We start from the raw sequence: 20,716 nt of genomic DNA, 5'->3' as shown, positions 1-20,716 counted from the left end.
ACCTTTTCTTTCTCTTTTTCTCTTTTAAGGCTTTAGCAATCTATATAGCCTCGTCCTTCTATTTGAAAGATTATGAGCTTGTTGAATCTCCTGGGGAAAACAAAATACTGTACTACCGTTCATAGAAGACGGGAGATTGAATTACAAGATCTTCTCCCGCTAGCGCTTCTTCTTCTCATCCTTGAGCGCTAATTTAAGGTCTTGACAACGTAATATCGCTGTGTTTACGGAATCCGAAGATAACAAATGGATCAAGAGATGGGACTAAGCCAGAAAGGCAACACTGTTCGTGTTCCCTGGATATCTCTTGCTTTAGCAAGAGTTAGGAGCTCAGCTTCAACCTGTTTTGGCCATAGTTTTGTGCTAGCAGTGTAGAGCCTCCCGAGGAAGAGCAGGTATCATTCGCAACCCACCGGAGCATAGCCCCATCTTCGACAGCCCGAGTGGTAAGCGCGAATTCGGGGGTGATCAAATAGGGCAACGATGCCGGTCATGATCCAGTGTCAGTGGCCAAATGACCATCGTACATAGGGCCAGACCCTTCGACCCGGAACGCGGAGTTAGGTCCACCATTAGGAAAGCGGGCGTGAGCACCAAACACACTCATCACGCGGGGTTTCTTCAGAGGTAGGACGTTGTTCTTATTTTTTAGTAGGCCATGAACACGTTCTCGCGGTTTAGTTTCTTTCGCATGGTTGCCGCGAACATCAACATAGGCATTCATTGCCTTCTTTGCCGGCTGGGCGCCATCGTCCACTCTGACGTAGTAATACCCGGTCAGGTGCAGATTGCCATGTCATCGAGACGGGTTTCTGTCAGTGTGCCATTGAAGAGAAGCTGCTGCATCGTTCTCGTGCTTCAGACAGAGCTCAACTCGTAATCTTCCCCATTCACAGCGGAGAGTTCGACGCTCCGTGGAACATTGGCGTCAGGGAACACAAACCCGAGGATCCCAGTTCTGTTTTCTAAGGGCCCATTAATAGGCCGGAGCTTTAGCAGCTTAATCTACCAGTAACCTTTGTCATGGCGCACATAACGACTCCAGGGCCTTGCTTGACGCTGTCATAAATGGCCAGAGGTACATCGTGTTCAGGGTCTTGTCGTTGGCATTGGAGGAATAAGGAGCTGAGCTGGAACTAGAGCTGCTATTATCCGCAGCACCGCTTCCTCCTCCATTTACTCCCATAGGCATGGAAGGCTGAGGCGCACTGGCTGACATGCTCATCGTGCGCGAGTTACCGAATGAAGAGGAGATGGAATTTCGAGGGCCGCCAGCCGCCAGCCGCCAGGGTCACCAGTACCACCATCCATGCTCCCCATCCCACCTGTACGGTTTGTCTCCTGTCCATACAGGATGAAATGCTAAATTATGTTTGTAAGAGCAGTGAGCCTAAAGCGTGACCAAACCTAGATCAACAACATACCTTGGTGCAAGGAACACCCGCATCAACGTTGGCCTCCGTGGACAGTTCGGTAGCCAGACCATTATCATTCAAGGGTCTGGAATAAATCTCTGAACATCCCGACCACCCCATAAAGTGCGCCCGAGTGGTTGGGCCGCCGGCCCAAGAGGAACCTGAAGGCCTTTCTGGTAATAATCTTTGGCAACCCCCTTGGCTTGGGCATAGATAGCCTCCTCATCCCCAGTCGTTGCCAGTGCGTTACTCAAACTCCAGGCAGATACATAGTAATAACCCTGAAGACCCATATCGCCGTCCAGAAATTTGAGAGCATCGAAGGTGCTATGCGTAGAGTTGACGGAGCTTCCCCGGATCAGAGCCAGCTACTGGTAGTAGTAAGTCCCGCAACAAAGACGGATGCTCTCTCATAGGCGGCATCCCAGTCACCGAGCGCTACTATTCAAGATTGTCAGAGATGCACAGCATTGTAATAGTGCCAATATAGTATCGCAGTTCAAAGTATTATTGGTTAGGCAGACCGGCTAGGGGCGAATATCGCTATACAGTGAAGAATGTCAAAACGGTGCTCGGAAAAGCAGAGATAGACGGTATAACTCCGGCTCAGCTGATAAGCTATGAACTAGGGAAACACTAGGTGTCTGGCATTCCCACTGGCCGAAACTGCTCAAGTAGGCTCTAGATCGACACTATGACTGTGCCAGTGACGCGTCGTTGCAAAGACTTAGAACTTCCGCCGCGTCACCCGTGACGAACTCTTGATCGTTAACAGTAGGAAGGACTTGAGACTTTATATGACGTTAGTCCGGTTCATTCTATGTACGGACTCCTTCTCTCCACTCTATATGCCTGGGGGAGCAGCCGTATCTCGGGAATCCAAGTCGATAGGCAATCTTCTCACCGACCAAAGTTCTCCTTTCTACCAGTCATGGAGTCTCATATGTATCTATACTATCTAAGCAGCTACATAATGTAATTTAGCATTCTAATACCTAGTACACTGATACCTTCTTGAGTTTGCCTTATCTAGTCTTTAGTTAATATCGAAAGACTCATCTTCTATGGACGGTACTACGCTAATTCGAACGTGTTGTGTCTTTTGCCATTGTTCAAAAAGCTCTTCCTTAAACTGTGAACACCAGGTCTATACCCTAGCCCAAATAGTTCTAATAGTCATATCTAAAACTTGAATCTCGCCAGAGCTGAACTCACCCTTCGAAGCCATGTGTATATACATCTTGAAGGCACCCGACGTTCAAGAGCAAAAGATATATCGTCTATGGAAACAGTTCTACTGCAGTGTTATGATACCTCCTAGTATATCCAATAGAGACGCTTGATATGCCTAACCTAGGATTACTCACTCTGTGGCTTGGTTCCTTACTAACAGAGCCCTGCGGCGTTAGGTATAAACTATACCAATTCTCCCTACAATTTACTTAGAGATGGATATTACTAGGAATGGGCGTTTTTCTGACCCTGGGACAATTTCAATTTACTTTTAGGAAATGGTAGCCATCTAAACTGTGTTCCACTTGATAATATATGCCTCCCTCGTACTGGCATCCTGCCGGTGGACACGCCAAGAGATCGGCAGGAGGCTTAGCAGAGCTTCTCGAAGGTAATTGACGGGAACCCTCGTGCTTGCATGGCATAGCCGCAGCGAGGGATGATAGTACAAGGCTGATTTGAGTGATGATGCTTGCTTACTCAAGGACATCCCCCTCCGACTGGGACAAGGCTGTAGGTCTCCTTTAGTACGCGCAGAACCGCCAGTATAAATTGATTCGCGCATCCTCCAGAATACCTCTTTCAATGTACTAAAGTCAAGCCTTGAAAGTAAAAGCCGAAAATTCGATCTATATCCTTTCATCTAGACGGAATCAAGAACGAAATCTCTCCACGATCCCTACAAAAGCACCTACCGGCAAATGTGAAACAAGTTCAACCTCACCAAACAATTACGATGTGTTTTCGATCCTCCAAGCACGACAATGATGAGAAATACGCCCCAACCCGCTTGAGCAGCGGTACCCCGGGTTACCACAACTTTGGCGACAGAAGAAGCCCCAACATGCCTTGTTACTACAGCTTTTCAGGGCACCGAAATCAGCGTTTTTATGGGAATAACGCCGTGATTGCAAGTTCGGCAGCAGGAGGGGCAGCAGCAGGGGCCAGTTGCGGCGGAGGTGGTGGATGTTAGGGGACAATATCTGTTTATTCTTGATGATTTAGAGCGCGCGAATGTATTTACGACTGGAAACTGGGATGGATAGGTGCTTCATGCTTTGATGCCGTTGCATGTATGAGTTAGATACCCAAATGCATATTTTAACGTCTCTTTTTCTTACTACACTTCTATGTGTTGAGAGGGATGATTGTAACGGCAGCAAAACTAGCAACACCGATATATATATCCATTAAGAACCCTTTCTACTCACTTGGAGGCCCGTGATGGATTCCGATAGTTCATGTGTACCGGCAGAGATATCTTCTAGGGTCCGCGACTTAGGCTTTCATAACGACGTATCAATCTAAGAACTCCGGTGGCCACTAACACAAACAGTTTTGCTTGAAAAGCTACCACAGCAGCAGCCAGCTCCTATCCCTTCCCTAGCTAGGAGCGGTCGTAGTAGCTGTGGATGGTGGCTTAGTGACGCAATGTGGGCTGTTCTGTCTGCTAGTATGGTGGTCTAGACTGTACACCATGGTTTGCAGCTGACACTGGAGTAATTTGTTTATGTATTGCCGACTACACATCCTGCGGCAATCTTTTCCAAAAGTATTTCAAGATAGTTTAGCTGTTGATGAAAAGCCAGTTATTCTCCAGTGATTTTAGTCAATGGGGAATCGCCTGACAGGTCTTCTACTTTCGGGGGTGAGTTCCGTGGTTCGGACGGCGCTCAAGTATGGTGAGCCCGTAAGCGTTGCTTTCCTGGCCGTGATCTGGATGGACCCAGATCGCTCTATAATGCTGGGCATACGCTATGGTTGTAGTTTCTCTGTTCGCCTACAAATCTATAAAGGAGAATAAGCCTTCCGCTCCCCTGCGGCCTTTATTTCCTACAGCGGCGCTCTCGATAAGCACGCATGAACCAGTATTCCAAGTGATAACCACAACTATGAACATCAAGGCAGTCTTAGCTTTTTATGCCATCGCTAGCGTGGCCACCGCAGCTCCAGCAGAAGATTTGGGAAAGAGGGCTTGCGCTGCCACTCAAAATCGCTTCTGCTGTGAGACCTTTTTCCCTGTCAACTTCCTTGGCATTCGTGCCGTTGGGACCAATTGCATTGGTATGTTTAATTAGAAATGGGTATCCAGAGACAGGATTGAATTCTTTAGCTTCCAAAAATGCACCCTGCCCTCGCGGAAAGAAAGAGGCTTGCTGCACTCGTAATTTCCCATTGGTAAGATCATTTTTGGTCATGAGCGAGAATGCCTGCCGCTGACTCTAAACAGGATGACGGAGATCTGGCTTGTACTGCTTTGTAGTTTGGCTCCTGTTGCGATGGAGATGCAGTGAACTAGGTATTAATTGATTGCAACTTGTGGTGCTAACGTGGGTTCCCAGAGCCAGTGGTTGAAAAAAACACGGGAAAACATAGTATCGTTGTATGGTTTACGTGCATAATTATGATCTAGGTGCTTTTCAGTGAAAGATATTCCATTAGCAACGTAAGTGGTAGTCAAGCTGCTAGGAAATAGCAGGCGTGTCGATCTTTTAGTAGACAATCCTAACAAAAGCTTGCTCATATTTGCAGCCATAGCTCCGACAAATCCCACCTTGGACCTTCCCATCACGTGAACTCCAGCGTAGGGATTGTATAGTATATTGAACGGAGTAACATGTAGATCGAGGACAGAGTGCCTAGGGAGATACAGTAATGTGAAGGATTGCCGGATTTCCCGAATCTTTGGACCAAATCTCAATTCTATCAAACCGAGTTCCCAGGTAGATCGAAAGCTGCCCCTCGTTATCTGCGTTCTGACAGGCTGGCGTGACATCAATGGGTCCCATATTCGTATACGCCGGTACTTGGATCTCCGTGAAGATGTCACCTGAGTCCGGAGCGTTCTCCCCAGACACTGTACTTTCATCCCAATCGGATGATACAGCCTGAGCTAGCGTGACATTGACGGGAAACTGGAGCTGTTGCGTGAAGGTGGGAAATTGGATCGTACATGCTTTCACAGAGGCAGCCGGGACAGGGAGTTGGAACCCAATGAGAGAGCGGATGTAGGCCAGACCACCGGTGTTGGCCTGCAGAGTATTATCGTGGCCGAGGGTGCATTTATAACAGTTGCGATCGGGGCAGCTCGGGCAGCTCACAGTAGAACGGAAAATGGTAGAATCCTTTGCTGCTGGAGTATCGATTGCCAGAGAGGCACTGATCAGACTTGTGAGCATAACCAGGGCTGTGCATAGTGGGTATGGAGTCATGTGAGGCATTTTCTCTTTGGGATATTGAGAAGGTATGATAAAAATGTTGTTATCAATGCTCAAAAAGTAACTTGCGTGGTTGTTGAACTGCGAGAAGCTTACTAGATAGAGACACTTGGGTAGGGGGAGAGACGACGAGGTGATTTTATAATGACAGGATTGTGGAACTTATTCTCCAGCGCTTGTCATCCCTTGCTAGGGCACCTGATACTGTCTGAGACAAATACGAAGCCTAATCTGATCTCATCTGCACGTTCGCCAATAAATTCATGCGAGATATTTCAATATATGAGCCCTGAGCCAATGATATAAGCAAATGTCAGAGTAACAACAACACCCTCACATATCCACAGGCAATCGTACTTTTCTTATCTGCAGGGATAGTGTGTGAGAACAGTATAGGTAGGTCTTGAGAAATCACACCGCCGAATATCAACTTGTAACCCGTCGCGTCTTCCATATGTACCCCGGCTTACTCTGGTTTCAAATCTTGATACGCCAATGCCACTTATAATCGAGACAAGCCCACCTCGCGATCAGGAACAGAGACGTAGAGCAGAGTAGGACACATCCAAGCCAGACGACCACAATGCGAGACCCAACTTTCTCTAACATCTCGCCTCCCACCGGAATGCAAATCAAAGTCCTATTCCTCATCAACATAGTGTAGATAGAAAGCAGCAAACACGTTAACACTCACGCAAAGCTAACCAGACAGTAACATGTGCCGAATCTCATCCCAATCTCCTTTGCATTCGACACCTGACGGATACAGACTGGAGCGAGACTGATGAAGGACCCGGAGCACAGACCGTAAAGCGCGCTGAAGATATACAGCGCCGGCATATGATGGCTGAACGGAAAAAGGATTACAAAAATGCTCAGCACTGCTGATAAGATCAGGACGATGAGTACGTTCAGTCGGCCGTACCGGTCTGCCACTCGGCCGGCGATGAGTCGGCCGATGCAGGAGCACCTAAAACCAAGTTCTTGTCAAACACAACTCACTAGAGAGGGACAAAGCGGTCGAACATACACATTCAGCACCACCAGCGTATATACACCCACGCTGGAACTGTAACCTAGCTTCGCTACGTACGTCGGGTATAGCCCAATGAGGGCAAAAACCTCCAATTCCAGTGCTGCGAACAGTCAGGCCTGAAATAACCATGGCGATGGAGAGGACTATTCATACTAAATATCCCAAAGCTTAACAAGGTGAACCGAGAATCTTTGAAGCACCGGATATCGATCGCTGCCTTCAGCTGTCCCTTCGGCAGACGAGACTTGACCAGGAACGAGCCTAATCCACACAGCACCATGATGACCAACGCCACAATACGCATTCCCCATTTGAAGCCAAGGTTAGCAAAGGCGCCCTTCAGGATAAACGGGAATACCACTCCGCCCAGACCCGCTCCAGCCATGGCCGTGCCCAATGCCATGCCTGCGCGCGCCTGGAACCAGTGTGGGACGCATGACATTCCCACAGTACTCGTGAACGCCCCTCCGATACCAGCCATGATCCCGAAACAGAGAATAAAGTGCCAGTATTGGCTGCACTCGGCTGTGAGAAATATACTCACCACATAGAAGGCCGATCCCGCCGAGACCAGCTCGCGAGGCCCGTAGGTGTCGAACAGGGGTCCCACAAAAACACCCAGACCGAGCGAGACGAAGACAAAGAGACCAGAGATCCAGCCCACATTCTGGCTCGAATAGCTCGCTAGCTGATGAGACTCCAGGTAGGATTGCAATACACCCACCGAGTTCATGAGACCATAGGACGACATGAGCAGCAGAAATGATCCTAGCACTACAAGCCAGGAGCGATACCCTCCATCCGGGAAACTGTCCGCCACCTCAGGGTCTGAGGGGGGAGTATCGACTACTGCCGGGATGCGGTCATGTTGGAAATTGTTCGGAACACACCTACTAGTACCAACCGCGGAATTATCTATCTCGAGTCCGGAGGAGAGGTGTACGTGTGGTCTTTTAGGTGCCTCCATGAAAGCAAGACCGATGGCTGAGTGGTGGTGGGAAGGATGGAGCACGGAAATTCCGACTTTATAACTCCATCGTTCGTGTTGGATTGAGTCATCAAGGTGGGGGGACACGTCGAAGACTGTCGGCGCGAGAGACCGACAGCATCTGGCCTTTGCAGGGAAATCCTTAGATGATAGATCTAATCCCGACCGTTCGGCTTGCCATTCCGTAGGCTGGTCGGATCCTCGAGCCGTGTTCGGGAGGATTATCCAGAAGAAACGCACACCCTCCACAAGAGGGAATATACCTGTTGCCTACTGCCGTTGAGTAGCTATCAAATGAAAACAAACAGCTAGTGAATTCAGGGCCCATTGTCGGCGAGACATATATGGAAATTATCACATCCCAACTACAAGAGCAACTAACCAGAGCTGTTAAAGGCAGTATCGTATCAAGGGCCCAACTAGTTAGATCTGCTAATTTGACCCGGGATACGCCTCTTAGAAGGGTCTATCCTCCGAATCCGATATTTCTCTCACTTTTCTCGTCGCATGTCTCATCACCTATCCGCCCAAGCAGCGAGTTCATGTTCAGCACAGTATGTCGTCTGCATCAAAGCCACCCTTGAGGAGATGTATGCCGCCCATTGTTCTCCTCATCCGCAACATCGCAAACAAAATCAAGCTCTGGGACCATCTCGGGAAGAACAATATGTATATGCAGTCGTGAGGAAGAGTGCTAGCAGGTCCATGGCAATCGACAGGATGATGAGGATGGTACCTGCCAGGAACATCCATTGGCGTTATCATACGTCCCTCAGAGGATATGGTGAATGTGTCTACCCAGGCCAATATTGGCTAGATACGCAGCGTTGTTAAATGCCCTAGCTACCGACACGGTCACGGGAATTCATCGGCCACATACCGACGTTTTCCAAACAACGTCTTGAGACTGAGGGCCAGCAGAAACCACAGTTGTTGATCTCTACATGCTGTATTCGCTGGGTGTGTCATCATCGTTGAAGACCCCGTTAAGACTTGACCAATGTCGGGGGTATAATTGCCAATTGTGATTGAGTATGCTCCAAGTCGGGTATCGCAGTTCTCATGCCTGGCGGTGGAATTGAATCGCAAAGGATACTTCCGTGGAAGAACATTAAAGCCCTCTGCTTGTTCAATACTTCTTTCGCAGAACCCACCGTGTGAATGTTTCCGGCCCCCAATGAAGTGGATCGATTCATCCCGCCGAAGTGATCGGCATACCAATAAAGATCCTCATCACCATCTAAGTGGGCGCCGATCCCAACGCCAACCTGATAAATCCTTAACACCTCCCAACCTCTCACATCTTACCCACGAGGTGGCAATAGTCCCGATCACCTCGTGAATGTAGCTTCGAAGACTAGTTTTCTTCTACCAATGCAGTTCTCATGTCTCAGAATTTGAACGTTACCCCCGATGCCAGGATCGATCCCTTGTTCCTCAGAGCTTTCAACTATGCCGACAAGACTACTACGCTCAAGCTAGAGGACTGGGTCTCCATCCTAACCCTTTGCTTTTCCCCATTAATTGCCCATATCCTCGCAGGTGTGCCAACCGTGGTACGACGGTGTCCGCATCCCCCTAACTGGCTGGATACTCTCTGCCTGTACAATCCTACCACGATCCTCTGGCGATACCTCGCCATTGCGGAGCGGCGCGCGAGATACCGCCACCACTGGAATGCCGCCAGCATGGCAGCTAGCAATGCACTGTTTTGGACATCGCAGGGCTTCGATGGATCGGAGGAGATGATGCAGCAGAGTCAGGCGTTCTGCACGCGCATCCCCCATTACCATCGCACGGATCTTCTGTCCACCGACTCCGTTAAGACACTTATCACTACCCTTCAGGGCATCCAGGCTTTCGTAGTTCTAATCCGCGGTATCCTCGCCTTGGCCAATATCGGAAATCAGCCATTCAACGCCAGCATCGCCATGAACTCGATTTTCTACCCACTGGCTGTTTTTGGCCTCCTCCGTCTCTTTGCTGCCCCGTGGCTGACGGAAGACTATACCTATGCGGAGCATGAAAGCTATGAGAGTAGCCGGATCTTAGCCTTGGGGCAACACGGTTTGCATCACTCGCCCGCCTCCACCGTCGTCCAGGGTAGTCACTCCGAGAACAAACATGCAACATCTTCTGGTACCCCACTTTTACCGATGAGCTCGTCGAGCATTCGGGACCCCTCGCTCGACGCGCCCCCTAGCGTGACCGGCAAAACCCTCGTCCTGAGTGTCCGGATTAGCTATCTGTTCCTCATTTGCGGTATCTTGGCTCTCTGTGTCTGTTACATGGTGCCCCAGAATGGCCTCTCAACCATCCCTACGCAGTCCCCATCGGTATCCGTGCTATGGATGCTCCCTATAGTCTATATTGTCTTCAGTGTACTGTCGATCATCATATTCCTCATCTACCTCGTCCGCTGCGGGGGACAAACAACCACGGTCATCCCTTGTATCCACACCTGGTGGTACCGGGCATACACGTTGGGCCTCATGGCAGCGATCATCGCCCTGATCGTGCTCTCCGGCGTCTATACGCGGCGGACTGCGTGCGGGCAGCTAACCGTCTTTCCACCGGAGTACGACCAGCAGCTGTGCAATGGGACACCACTGCGCGCCCACGCAGGTCTCGGGCCATTCGGGATTCTTACTCAGGCGCCGGCACTCACACCCCAAACTTGGATCATGCCATTGGAGGGGTGGTGCTCGGGGACGTTGACGGGAGAGATTATTCCCGTGGTATCTGTATCATAATCGGCGTATAGATAGTATCATAAACCAGGTACACATACTATCCTCCCAGTTAACACTTGATAACGTCGCACAAAAGAAAACGAACGAAAAGGAGGAGAGAGAAGAAAAGCACCATGTAAGAACTTGGAACCGATTGCATGACCTGATGTATATATATATTTCTCAAGGCGCAAATGTCGAACGCTAAAGCAGCATTTGGGCTTTTATTTTTTTTAACCATTCCTCGCATAGTGATAGCCGAAGACAGGATATAGATATCTATGAGTTCTACCGAATGACGGACAGAGGTATCTTCTTGTTCGAGGTTAGCGATGTACAACGTTGTGCTCAGACTTGAACAAAGCCTATACAGCAAGGGTAGGAATACCTTACCGTAGCGGAATACACCGTATGTCCTTTCTATGGCATAGTATGAAGGTTTAGCTCAAGTACTCCCTAGGGTCTCCTGGAGAGGAATCTCCACTCCGGTGGTGTGGGAGTGACCTCACTTTCTGAGATCAATCATTCACAACCGGCATGAAGTGTGGCGGCCAAAGACGTTATATGCCCTTTCCTTTGTTGAGGATGGAAATATCTCAGTTGGTAAAACGTACTAACTAGACAAACATAGAACAAGGACCAACTTTAACTTCGGAAGAGCTCATTGGTTACAGTGATACATATATTACCTATGGGGATCGCTCACTCGTGTTCGGCGATTGTCGGGGCATTTGCCTGCTATCTAACTGATGAAGCACCAAGAAAAATCTTCCTCGTTGTTGTGATGCGGGCTCCTGTAGGGTAGAGATCCTTGTAGTGTGCTTTGCAGATACGCCAATAGGCCATCACAGAACCCCCGGTGACCAGGGCAAGAGGAAAACGGATTACTAAAGAAAATAGATACATAATAGCTAAGAGTGGAGAAATATCAGGCCCCCATCAGTCCATTGGGGCCAAGAACAAGTATTGAACGTTGATCAGACCCACCCGACCGAATCCTTTCATGTTCAAGTTTCTTCATCGCCAAGTATCGCCGAGCTCTGTGAAGCTTCGCCCCCCAAACTCTTAGATTCGGATCAAGGCTTCTTCGTACCGCCACCCATCAACCCGAACCTCATAGCCCCCTGTTAGCCCAACCAACGTCTCCTGCGACTTGAATCCAACCAGAGGTCGCCGTACTCGCACCACTTGCCCATCGTCCAACACCCGGCTCGTGACATATGTTGTCTCTGGGTCGACTACAATGGCCGCTAGTATGATGGCAAACATGGCGATAATCGTGGCTAAAGTCGCCGGATGACTGACTCCCTCGGTCAGGCAGAGGGCCAGATATACAACAGAGAGGACTCCGATAATGATAAAAAGCCATTTCACGGAATAAGGACGATAGTAGTATGTTTGTGCCATGCTGCAAGAGAAATGATGAGGGTAAGTTGGAAGGTATCTAGAGTGGAGAGATTTATTGTGACTTGGGGCCAGTACTAATCTTAGTTCCTGGCGGTAATAAACGATTGCCGAGTGAGGTCGCAGATATGAACCTCAATAGGTAAGGATATACTAGCGCTTTTAATCGAGAGGGGGAAAGACAATAGTTTGGAAAATGGACGGACAAACCTGTTGACATCCCTGACTAGGGCCGCATATACGCTAAAAATGTCAGCCCTAAGCATGACTTGGCCGTATATGACGTTGTCTGCAACCGGGGATGGGATATAAAACCTCGGTCTATACGCTTGCTCCACAGTACGAGAGGCTATTCCCGCCCCATTGGGGTTACATTGAGGAATCTGACCTCAGAATTATGGACGAGATCTCCTATCATAGCCCCTCCAGGTACCGGTAGCACCGGATGCACAATGTCCAGTTCTTATGCACACAGGGCAGTGCGGCTGAAGGATTCAGCTACAAGGTGAAAAGGCCCCACGTGAACTGGATACCTAGGCCTACAGCATGGGTATTAATACTGGGCATCGGGCCTCTCCAGTAAAGCCATGCTTTGAGCAAGAAAGCGCCCTCGCATCTCCTGCCAATACACTGCCAAACGAAATCAGCCAATATGGTTAAGCTGATTCGAGTCCGATTCACTTTGCACCTCCCTTTGTTACTCGCTCTGGCATCGTTGAGCTTTGCTGTTGTGGACAAATGGACTCCAGAGAGCTTCAACTGGTCGGCTCTTGATCCTGGCCCCCGAGAGTCATGGCAAGGCCTGTACCTGAACCACAACGGTACCTCGGCGCACATCAATGCGCTTGCTACAACCACTCTCACCGACGTGAGGATCGCAGATGATGGATCCACCGTTTTAGTTGCCCCGTGGCTGATCGGTCTTGCCTGGCATACATTCAATCTTGCTCTGACAGGGGCCGGCCTGGCGAGTACGATCAAAACTTGTCAGCAAAACGAGGGTCAAGCAGACAACATCTTCTACTGTGTCACGGGGCTACTCAGTACCATCATCGGAGTGGGTGGTGAGGTTTCTGCAGCAAAGAAATTCCTCCAGAACAAGGGATACCTAGGAGTCGCTGCGAATGCTTGGATGCAATCTGGGCTGGAACAGATCGATATGCATGTATTTGGGCGCGACTTGGACGGGGTGGACATGACGCCCCAGAAAGCTCATAATCACTTCGTCCACAGAGCTCTGCGCAGTCTGTCGGTGGATGACGAGGTGGACTTCGTGGGCTATGCACCCGATTCACACAAGTTAGCTAGGCGGGGCTCGTCAGTCCATCCATTAGCGCCTATGTTCCGCTTCAATCATCACAAATACGGCCCAATGGAGCTGACCTCTCGCGATACGGGGGATAACGGTGTGCATTTTACCATCTCCTACGCCGGCCATCCCACCCACCACGCTAGCCAGGAGAAGCGCGACGAGTTCTTCCGCCACGAGCGCCTGGATCAGCATCTGATGGAAGCGCGATTCGATTCGGAAGCCTCTGGGGCTGACCCCGGAGATATCTCCTTTAAGGGTGCAGAAGCGTTTGGCAAAATCGAAAAGCAGGTGGAGTGCTTTGCTGGGACCGAGTGGAATGAAGGAAATGTGTTGTCGGTGCAGATGTATGACCAGGCGAATAAAGCCACCTTTGGGTTTGCATCCATTGGCATCTTTCCTGATGACAGTGTGGATTCGGGACTTAAGGACTTCGGGCCGCGGGGCTTGCCGTTAACTGGTGGGCAGGACTGTTGAATATTGGGTACTCGGGATGTGGTCCCCAGGTAACAGAGGTCGGTTGTAGGGTTACATTGAGTGCAAGGTGCGGAAAAGTGTCTTGGGATAACTCTTTGAAATGCGGTACTTTGACTCACTCTTAGTTCGCGTTGTTCGGGATACCGCTTCACAACCGAGCATTCTCCTGGCACATACAGTTCAGTACTGGTTGATTACCATGCTACTATATTAGAACTAATTCTCATTCTCAAGGAACTCTAGGCCTGACTGGTAGGAATGTTGAAGAATCGCTCCGTACTCTACTACCTACTAAGTAGGATTTGTAAAGGGCAGGGTACACGTTGATCTTTAGTCCTGCCCACCATGAATATATCTATGGCCTAGATAGTGCTGGCCATGGTTGACAAGTTGACAAGTAGAAATTTTGATAGGAGATATGTTGCAGAGTCCAAGGATTACAGAACTAATTTCGTCGTAACGCATGTTCAGATTTATATGCGTAATCTAGGTCCATGTTCCCAGGGACATTACTGAATACGCCTATGGAATTACCCAGTATCGCAGGCACCTGACATATGCCTGGTGAATCGACCACCTGCGGGAGTATGTGGATGTGCCACATATAAAAAGCCACCCCATTCCCACCTAGATATAGCCTTCTCGAGAGCTTGATTAGGATTATAAAACTGATCGTTTCAATATCGTTTTATACGAACACCTTACTAGATATTCTACAGATATTGACAGCGGGGATGTATTTCTGTGTCGTGATCAATTCACAGATATATATAGCCTATCGATGATCATTCATGATGTACATAAAATGAGTATCATCTTTCGTATACACCTATTTCCCATGAAAAAGCATTTGGAAAGAATACATAAATGCTTTTGTTTCCCCCATCAGAATGACTGAGTGAGGTATCTTGTCGGAGGTCAGGTACAGAAGAATGAGGGCTATCAAGTAAAATGATGCCCTGCCTGCTGCCTTGGTGCCTTGTTCCCCACCTGATCACCACCTGATCTCCACCTGATCCCCACTTGACCTCACTTGACTGGCCCAGCGGACCGAAGTAGGAAGTTGTTGCTTTGCTTTCCCCGCTTCATCCTCAGCCTTCTTTCCCCATACTCTTTAGATCTCAACACTCATGGATTGTCCAAGTCGTGCGCTTGATTCAGGATGAATTCCTCCTTGGATTCGCCCCCCAGTGGCAATCTTAAGCGTATCCGGCAGGCATGTGCCAACTGCCGGTAGGTGCCCGCTCATAGACGTCTTTCTCCCTCCCTTTACTAATCAATTGCAAAGCCGGAGGAAGACCAAGTGCTCCGGGGAGCGTCCGATTTGCTTCCACTGTTGCCGCAATAATCATGCCTGCGTCTACGAGCCTTACTCGGCCACCGTTGGCGATCACAACCCCTATCCCTCGACTCTCCAGAATGTATGTACAGCACATCATCCGAACTCGGCGTTTGCCTTCCCAGCGCTAATTGTTCCCGCAGGCGGAGCTGTTGCAGAGGATTACATTAATTGAGTCGCGATTGGCAGAGCTGAGTGGCCGGACCGTGCACCAGACCGGGTATGTCTTCGGAATTGCCGCTTGGAGTGCCTCTATCCTTTGCTAACCACTTACACAAGGACCTCGCGCAATTCTACCGGCCCTGACCAGCGTACTACTGCTCATCCATTCCTGACTCCTCCATCGTCCGTCCGCCGCGCTGTCGTTTGACACCTACTTCGTCCACGTTCATAACCAGCCCTATAGCTACTTTCAAGAGGTCTCCTTCCGACAGAGATTCGAATGTGACTCACTGCCACGATGCTTGATTCTGTCGGTGCTCGCATCTGCAGTCCGGTTTTGCGACCATGAGTTTTATGCGGGGAGAACGCTCGAGGCGTCAGAAATCTATGCCAGGGAGGCATGGCTCGCAGTACTCGCGGATGATTTGACGACGGAAGACAACATGAGCCTGCATGTAGTGCAGGCCGCGAATATGCTGGCCGTAGTCGATTACACAGGTTGGCTCATCCGTACTCTCTACTGCCGGCGTGCGTGCGGCTAACCGTGCCTTTTAGCCGGCCGGGTCAATTCAGGTTGGCTTAAGATTGGTCTTGCTGCCCGGATCTCCCAGGCTCTTCATCTCATGCGGGAATCCGATCACTGGCTGCCATTGGTGGAGCGTGAAGAATGACGGCGGACCTTTTGGTCCGTATATCTTTTGGACAAGCTCGTCTCCTCTGGACGATCCCGACCGTTGGTGATCCTGGACCAAGACTGTCAGGTGCAGCTCCCGTGTGAGGAGGAAGCATTTTGCGCTGGAGAGGAGAAGGAAACACATACCCTTCATCAGCTATGCAATTGGAACACCGAGTTGGCGGAAAACCCTAGCCCGTTTGCCCTAGTGATTCTACTGGCCTCAATCTTCGGGTGCTGTGCAAGGTATGTCCATGGGCACCAACCCACCGACGACATGCCGCCATGGGATACGAGGTCCGAGTTTTCCTCCACCATATCATCTCTCCTGCTGTTCGAATCATATTCGAAGGTAGCGGATCAATCGATTTGGGATTCTATCGACCGTAAGGGGCTGGGCCACCGGATTTTCGCCCAGACACTCTTTCATTTGTGCCATTGTCTGTTGAACCATCCATTTCTCTTGCACCTGCGCTTGAAGCCGTTTGGGTGCAAAGCACCGCGGAGCTTTGCTGCACGAGCTCTTCAAATGGGAGTGGATCATGCCGTGTCGCTGGTGGGTCTCCTGCGCGATGCGTTTGAAGCGGGCTGCTTGGTCGAATCCTCATTTTATGCGTACTGTTTTTCTATTGCCACGGGGATCTTCTCCGTCGCGTCGCATGCGGCGCCCGACGGCGTGGCGTACCGCCCGTCTGAGATGTTGTGCCATGTTCATATCGGTCTCGAGGCTCTGGAGCGATTAGCCCACCTCTGGGTCCACGCAGCCAACATGGTAGGTGTTGTCCCAAAAAAAAAGATTCTGATCAATAAATGGTAATAACAACTTTCGGAATAGTCCGTCCGACTTCGTGAATTTCATGCCCAATCCCATTGCCTCACCACCCTCCTCGACCCCGCTTGCCTGGCAGATGATCTGGATCCTGCTTCAGAGGACATGCTCTGGTCTATGATTGACTATGCCCTTCTCGGGGAAGATCCACGGAAGACCTCACAGGCGATGGGGTCGGAGATCCCCATTCTACCATCCCCGACATCTTGGGCCCTGGACGCAGAAATACTTGCCCCCGTGTCCAGCATAGTGGACGCTAGCCACGGGAATCTATTCAGCGCCATGACGCCTACCCTGCGGTTGAACGAGGTTGAATACTTTCTCAATTGTAGTTCTCCCAACAATGGCGTTCTTTGATTCGTGTAGTTGGCCTGACGTGTGAATGCTCTGTTGTCGGATCTTCCGTTCCGCGGTCCGCTAACCCGTTCCGGTCCGCTCTACATGTTCTAGTGAAAGATAGTAGGATTGGACTACCATCCCCGATATCGAGCATCGAGTCGGACACACTAGCGACTAATATGAGCGGTAGTCACCAGTCTTCGCCGTGGGTGGTTTTCATCTCGGGAACCTCAGCCGCCATCCTGGCGAATGTCGCCGTCTATCCTTTGGATATGTATGATCCCCTTTCCGTCTATTGACTTTGTTCATGGTTTCAATAAATCTAACTTGTTGGTCTACCTGATCTGGAGGCTCATTTCCCTACTGATCCCTATTGGTGTGACAGTGTGAAAACCAAATTACAAGTGCAAATCCAGCATCGACAAGAACGAGGACGAAGCGGAGATGAGAGCCAACTTTCTAGTATGGGGGGCGCCGCCGCTGACTGTGATAGCCTCATCGGTGCAATCTCTCACGTTGTCCATGAAGAAGGAATTTCTGGTTTGTATCGTGGGTTGGGCAGTTCCATCCTTGGCATGACCCTCATGAATTCCACTTATTTCTACTGGTCGGCGAAAGCCCGCATTCTTCATCAGTCGGTGCTTCGATGGTACAATATGTCTGATCGAGGTGGCATTCTCAAAGAACTTGCACTGGGAGCTGCGGGAAGTGCTATGGCTCAGTTGTGCACGAACCCCATTGCCGTGATTGCCATGCGACAGCAAACCAGCACCACTGCGGATCAGACAAAGTCGGCATGGAACAACGTCAAGGAGATTGTCTATAATGAAGATGGATGGACCGGACTGTGGAAGGGGCTGAAGGTTAACTTGATACTCGTTGTCAACCCGACGATCACCTATGGTGCCTATGAGTGGCTGCGAATGATCTCGGTGCGATTTCGGAAGCAGATTGGGCCGATTGATGCGTTTTGTATTCTTTAACCTTCTCTATTGTTGATCCGTGGGGTTCATAGGTATATGTTCAATTTGCTAACTCGTGGGATCCGTAATAGTCCTGGGCGCTTTATCCAAAGCCCTGGCAACTATTGCCACACAGCCCCTTATTGTGTCGAAGACAATACTACAATCCAAGCCACCAGAATGCAGATATGGCCGACCGTTTCGGAGTTCTACCGAGGTTGTCATATATATCGTTCGCCATGAAGGCTTCCGGAGGCTGTACAAGGGTCTCGTGCCCCGGCTACTGAAGGGTTTTCTTGTTCAGGGATTGATGATGATGCTGAAGGAGAGGTGGGTAGAACTCCCTTCAGCCCAGCATTTAGTTACCTATCGTTCTGTTTAGATTCAAGTATTGACAATTTAAAATAGGATTCAAGTTCTGCTGACTAGTGTATCTTTGCTAAACCGGCTACGAGTGCAACGGTTAACTTCCGCAAGTTACTGATCGTGTGAACGTCCGATAAACTCCTGTCTTCTCGGATTGTATAACCCAAGTATGTCTATGATTGATGAACCTATGGAGACTTTATTCGGCATGAAATCAGACTATCAAATTTATTATAGCAGTGACTGTTAGCTAAACTTTCACTATCTTTATTGTACCAAATTCTTCAGGTTTTTGGTATGTGGCGTAAACTAGTCAATTTTCGAGAATGAATTGGAAGTGTCGGTCCGATGCACTGGAATCGGCGGCCCGCTCGGACCGATCCCTACGCAAACAGGATATCCTGGGGAAGTCCTCTGTAAACCTCGGGTGTATTATGCGACAGTGTTCTCCACGCGGCCCGAATTCGGACGATGTGGGGAGCCCATATAGTATAGCTTGGCTCTCTATAGCTTCTTTTGAGGGCCTATAGTCGAGGTGTTACTCTAGCAGTCCGCTACACAATCCTGATCGATATTAACATCATGTCCCTTGTTTCCAAACTTCCATTCGCCGATCCTCTATGGCTCAACCGCACCTATAGTCCGTACTACAGCGTGACCCACCGGCGCCTACAGGCAGAGGTCCGCGAGTATGTTGACACGCACATTGCGCCCTTCTGTGAGGACTGGGAGAAGCAAGGATTCGTCCCACTCGAGGTAGGACTATGTACCCATTGACGACGCTATCGGACCAAGGACTCAATCCGTCCATCATAACAGGCACAGAAACGCCATGCCACGCTCGGCTACACGGCTGTAGCGACTTTCCCTTTGGCCGCGGACTATTTGAACGGCCAGCGTCTCCCCGGAGACATTGATTCTCGTGCATGGGACGGGTTTCACGATCCGATCGTCATCGATGAATTGGCTCGTTGCGGATATCTTGGGATTGTCTGGGCGCTGGGGTGCGGGAATTCCATCGGCGGACCCCCCGTCATTAATTTTGGCAATAAGGAGCAGAAACAAAGACTACTGCCGCCCATGTTGACAGGCAAAGTGAGGTTCTGTTTGGGAGTGAGGGAGCCAGCCGGTATGTCGAAATCTGTGTGACCTAGTGGACTTTGGTTTCTAATCTCTTCCATATGCCATAGCCGGCTCTGATGTTGCAGGAATTACAACCACTGCCGAACGACGGGGCAACGTGTACATCGTCGATGGCGCAAAGAAATGGATCACGAACGGCATCTCCGCAGACTATTGCACGGCGGCCGTCCGGACGGGAGGAGAGGGTATCCAGGGCATCTCAGCGCTGGTGATTCCACTCAACTCACCCGGAGTGACATGCAAGAAGATGGAGAACTCTGGCGTCCATGCTAGCGGTCAGTCATACAACTAATGTTCATCCTTGATATATCTGCTTGGGCCCGACTAACAGGCTTAGGATCAACGTACATCGAGCTTGATCAGGTGGAAGTTCCGGTGGCCAACCTGCTGGGAGAAGAAAACAAGGGATTCCCAATTATCATGAGCAGTATGTCTCTAGTCGTGGAATATGAACGTGAAGCCAACCAAAATTATTGAGCATGGACTTCAACCACGAGCGACTATGGCTTGCCTGTACCTCGCTCCGAATGGCCCGAGTCTGTGCTGAAGATGCCTAGCAGCACGCACTGAGCCGTGGAACATTTGGCAAGAAACTGATCGAAAATCAGGTCATTCGATCGAAATTTAGCAGTATGGCCCGTAGTCTCGACTCGGCGTATGCATGGATGGAACAGTTAGTCTACATCTCCGAGATGGGCAAGAAGCACGGCGCCGACCCAGCAATGGGAGGCCTGTTTGCGAACCTGAAAGTGCTTGCGGGAAAGTCTTTGGAAATGGTGAACAGAGAAGCACAACAAGTCATGGTCGGACTGGGGTACTCTAAGAGTGGCAGAGGGGCGAGAGTGGAGCAGATTAGCCGCGATGTCAGAGTGATGGTCGTCGGTGGTGGAAGTGAAGAGATTCTGTCGGATTTGGCTGTGGATCAGGAAATGAAGGCTATGGCGCGAGTACAGGGGAGTAAATTATAGTCTTCGATATGTCTAACAGGAGAGGAACGAAAGAGAACTGGTTTTATTAGTGATATAGGTCTTTGGTAGTCGTGCTATTGCTTATACTTTACGATTTCTCATCGTCTAGCTTAGGCTGAATAT

General features: G+C 49.8%; 11 protein-coding genes across 11 annotated transcripts; 5 read left to right on the top strand and 6 right to left on the bottom strand.

The window, feature by feature from the left end:
* Nucleotides 1–1,221: 1,221 nt before the first annotated feature.
* Nucleotides 1,222–1,535, bottom strand: BDW43DRAFT_316282 (uncharacterized protein; the record flags this gene model as incomplete). Its single annotated transcript, XM_032048257.1, has 2 exons — nt 1,222–1,362; nt 1,425–1,535. The coding sequence occupies 2 exons, from the start codon at nt 1,533–1,535 to the stop codon at nt 1,222–1,224; spliced, it is 252 nt and encodes an 83-aa protein (XP_031894919.1).
* A 3,667-nt stretch (nt 1,536–5,202) lies between these two features.
* On the bottom strand, nt 5,203–6,106 carry BDW43DRAFT_323351 (uncharacterized protein). Its single transcript, XM_032049725.1, has one exon. It carries the CDS (start codon nt 5,867–5,869, stop codon nt 5,288–5,290), a length of 582 nt encoding a protein of 193 aa, XP_031894918.1. The 5' UTR covers nt 5,870–6,106; the 3' UTR covers nt 5,203–5,287.
* A 237-nt stretch (nt 6,107–6,343) lies between these two features.
* On the bottom strand, nt 6,344–7,869 carry BDW43DRAFT_316280 (MCT family MFS transporter; the record flags this gene model as incomplete). The annotated part of the gene is made up of 4 exons (XM_032048256.1): nt 6,344–6,506; nt 6,561–6,836; nt 6,897–7,002; nt 7,056–7,869. The coding sequence occupies 4 exons, from the start codon at nt 7,867–7,869 to the stop codon at nt 6,344–6,346; spliced, it is 1,359 nt and encodes a 452-aa protein (XP_031894917.1).
* A 1,193-nt stretch (nt 7,870–9,062) lies between these two features.
* On the top strand, nt 9,063–11,230 carry BDW43DRAFT_323347 (uncharacterized protein). The gene has a single exon (XM_032049724.1). It carries the CDS (start codon nt 9,276–9,278, stop codon nt 10,641–10,643), a length of 1,368 nt encoding a protein of 455 aa, XP_031894916.1. The 5' UTR covers nt 9,063–9,275; the 3' UTR covers nt 10,644–11,230.
* On the bottom strand, nt 10,615–11,230 carry BDW43DRAFT_292498 (uncharacterized protein). The gene has a single exon (XM_032043725.1). The coding sequence runs from the start codon at nt 10,870–10,872 to the stop codon at nt 10,693–10,695; it is 180 nt and encodes a 59-aa protein (XP_031894915.1). The 5' UTR covers nt 10,873–11,230; the 3' UTR covers nt 10,615–10,692.
* A 19-nt stretch (nt 11,231–11,249) lies between these two features.
* On the bottom strand, nt 11,250–11,604 carry BDW43DRAFT_292497 (uncharacterized protein). The gene has a single exon (XM_032043724.1). The coding sequence runs from the start codon at nt 11,526–11,528 to the stop codon at nt 11,361–11,363; it is 168 nt and encodes a 55-aa protein (XP_031894914.1). The 5' UTR covers nt 11,529–11,604; the 3' UTR covers nt 11,250–11,360.
* Nucleotides 11,605–11,621: 17 nt separating this feature from the next.
* BDW43DRAFT_292496 (uncharacterized protein) lies at nt 11,622–12,082 on the bottom strand. Its single transcript, XM_032043723.1, has one exon. It carries the CDS (start codon nt 12,027–12,029, stop codon nt 11,688–11,690), a length of 342 nt encoding a protein of 113 aa, XP_031894913.1. The 5' UTR covers nt 12,030–12,082; the 3' UTR covers nt 11,622–11,687.
* A 490-nt stretch (nt 12,083–12,572) lies between these two features.
* BDW43DRAFT_292494 (uncharacterized protein) lies at nt 12,573–13,936 on the top strand. The gene has a single exon (XM_032043722.1). The coding sequence runs from the start codon at nt 12,679–12,681 to the stop codon at nt 13,810–13,812; it is 1,134 nt and encodes a 377-aa protein (XP_031894912.1). The 5' UTR covers nt 12,573–12,678; the 3' UTR covers nt 13,813–13,936.
* A 1,038-nt stretch (nt 13,937–14,974) lies between these two features.
* Nucleotides 14,975–17,172, top strand: BDW43DRAFT_304191 (Zn(II)2Cys6 transcription factor; the record flags this gene model as incomplete). The annotated part of the gene is made up of 7 exons (XM_032045558.1): nt 14,975–15,045; nt 15,101–15,233; nt 15,295–15,371; nt 15,558–15,811; nt 15,869–15,966; nt 16,021–16,758; nt 16,822–17,172. The coding sequence occupies 7 exons, from the start codon at nt 14,975–14,977 to the stop codon at nt 17,170–17,172; spliced, it is 1,722 nt and encodes a 573-aa protein (XP_031894911.1).
* A 161-nt stretch (nt 17,173–17,333) lies between these two features.
* Nucleotides 17,334–18,829, top strand: BDW43DRAFT_323337 (mitochondrial carrier domain-containing protein; the record flags this gene model as incomplete). The annotated part of the gene is made up of 4 exons (XM_032049723.1): nt 17,334–17,428; nt 17,540–18,126; nt 18,209–18,446; nt 18,525–18,829. 4 exons carry the CDS (start codon nt 17,334–17,336, stop codon nt 18,598–18,600), a joined length of 996 nt encoding a protein of 331 aa, XP_031894910.1. The 3' UTR covers nt 18,601–18,829.
* Nucleotides 18,830–19,064: 235 nt separating this feature from the next.
* Nucleotides 19,065–20,593, top strand: BDW43DRAFT_304189 (acyl-CoA dehydrogenase family protein; the record flags this gene model as incomplete). Its single annotated transcript, XM_032045557.1, has 5 exons — nt 19,065–19,238; nt 19,302–19,611; nt 19,673–19,900; nt 19,963–20,063; nt 20,183–20,593. The coding sequence occupies 5 exons, from the start codon at nt 19,065–19,067 to the stop codon at nt 20,591–20,593; spliced, it is 1,224 nt and encodes a 407-aa protein (XP_031894909.1).
* Between the last annotated feature and the right edge of the window lie 123 nt (nt 20,594–20,716).

This window comes from Aspergillus alliaceus (genome assembly GCF_009176365.1).
Source record: "Aspergillus alliaceus strain CBS 536.65 unplaced genomic scaffold BDW43scaffold_71, whole genome shotgun sequence".
NCBI classification, from domain to species: Eukaryota; Fungi; Ascomycota; class Eurotiomycetes; order Eurotiales; family Aspergillaceae; genus Aspergillus; species Aspergillus alliaceus.
Note: the sequence above shows the minus strand (reverse complement) of the source record. Positions and strands in the feature narration are given on the sequence as shown.

Excerpts from the sequence above, each read along its gene's own strand:
- BDW43DRAFT_292494 (XM_032043722.1), top strand. The coding sequence starts at position 12,679 with ATGGTTAAGCTGATTCGAGTCCGATTCACTTTGCACCTCCCTTTGTTA.
- BDW43DRAFT_323347 (XM_032049724.1), top strand. The coding sequence starts at position 9,276 with ATGTCTCAGAATTTGAACGTTACCCCCGATGCCAGGATCGATCCCTTG.
- BDW43DRAFT_323351 (XM_032049725.1), bottom strand. The coding sequence starts at position 5,869 with ATGCCTCACATGACTCCATACCCACTATGCACAGCCCTGGTTATGCTC.
- BDW43DRAFT_292498 (XM_032043725.1), bottom strand. The coding sequence starts at position 10,872 with ATGCGAGGAATGGTTAAAAAAAATAAAAGCCCAAATGCTGCTTTAGCG.
- BDW43DRAFT_292497 (XM_032043724.1), bottom strand. The coding sequence starts at position 11,528 with ATGTATCTATTTTCTTTAGTAATCCGTTTTCCTCTTGCCCTGGTCACC.
- BDW43DRAFT_292496 (XM_032043723.1), bottom strand. The coding sequence starts at position 12,029 with ATGGCACAAACATACTACTATCGTCCTTATTCCGTGAAATGGCTTTTT.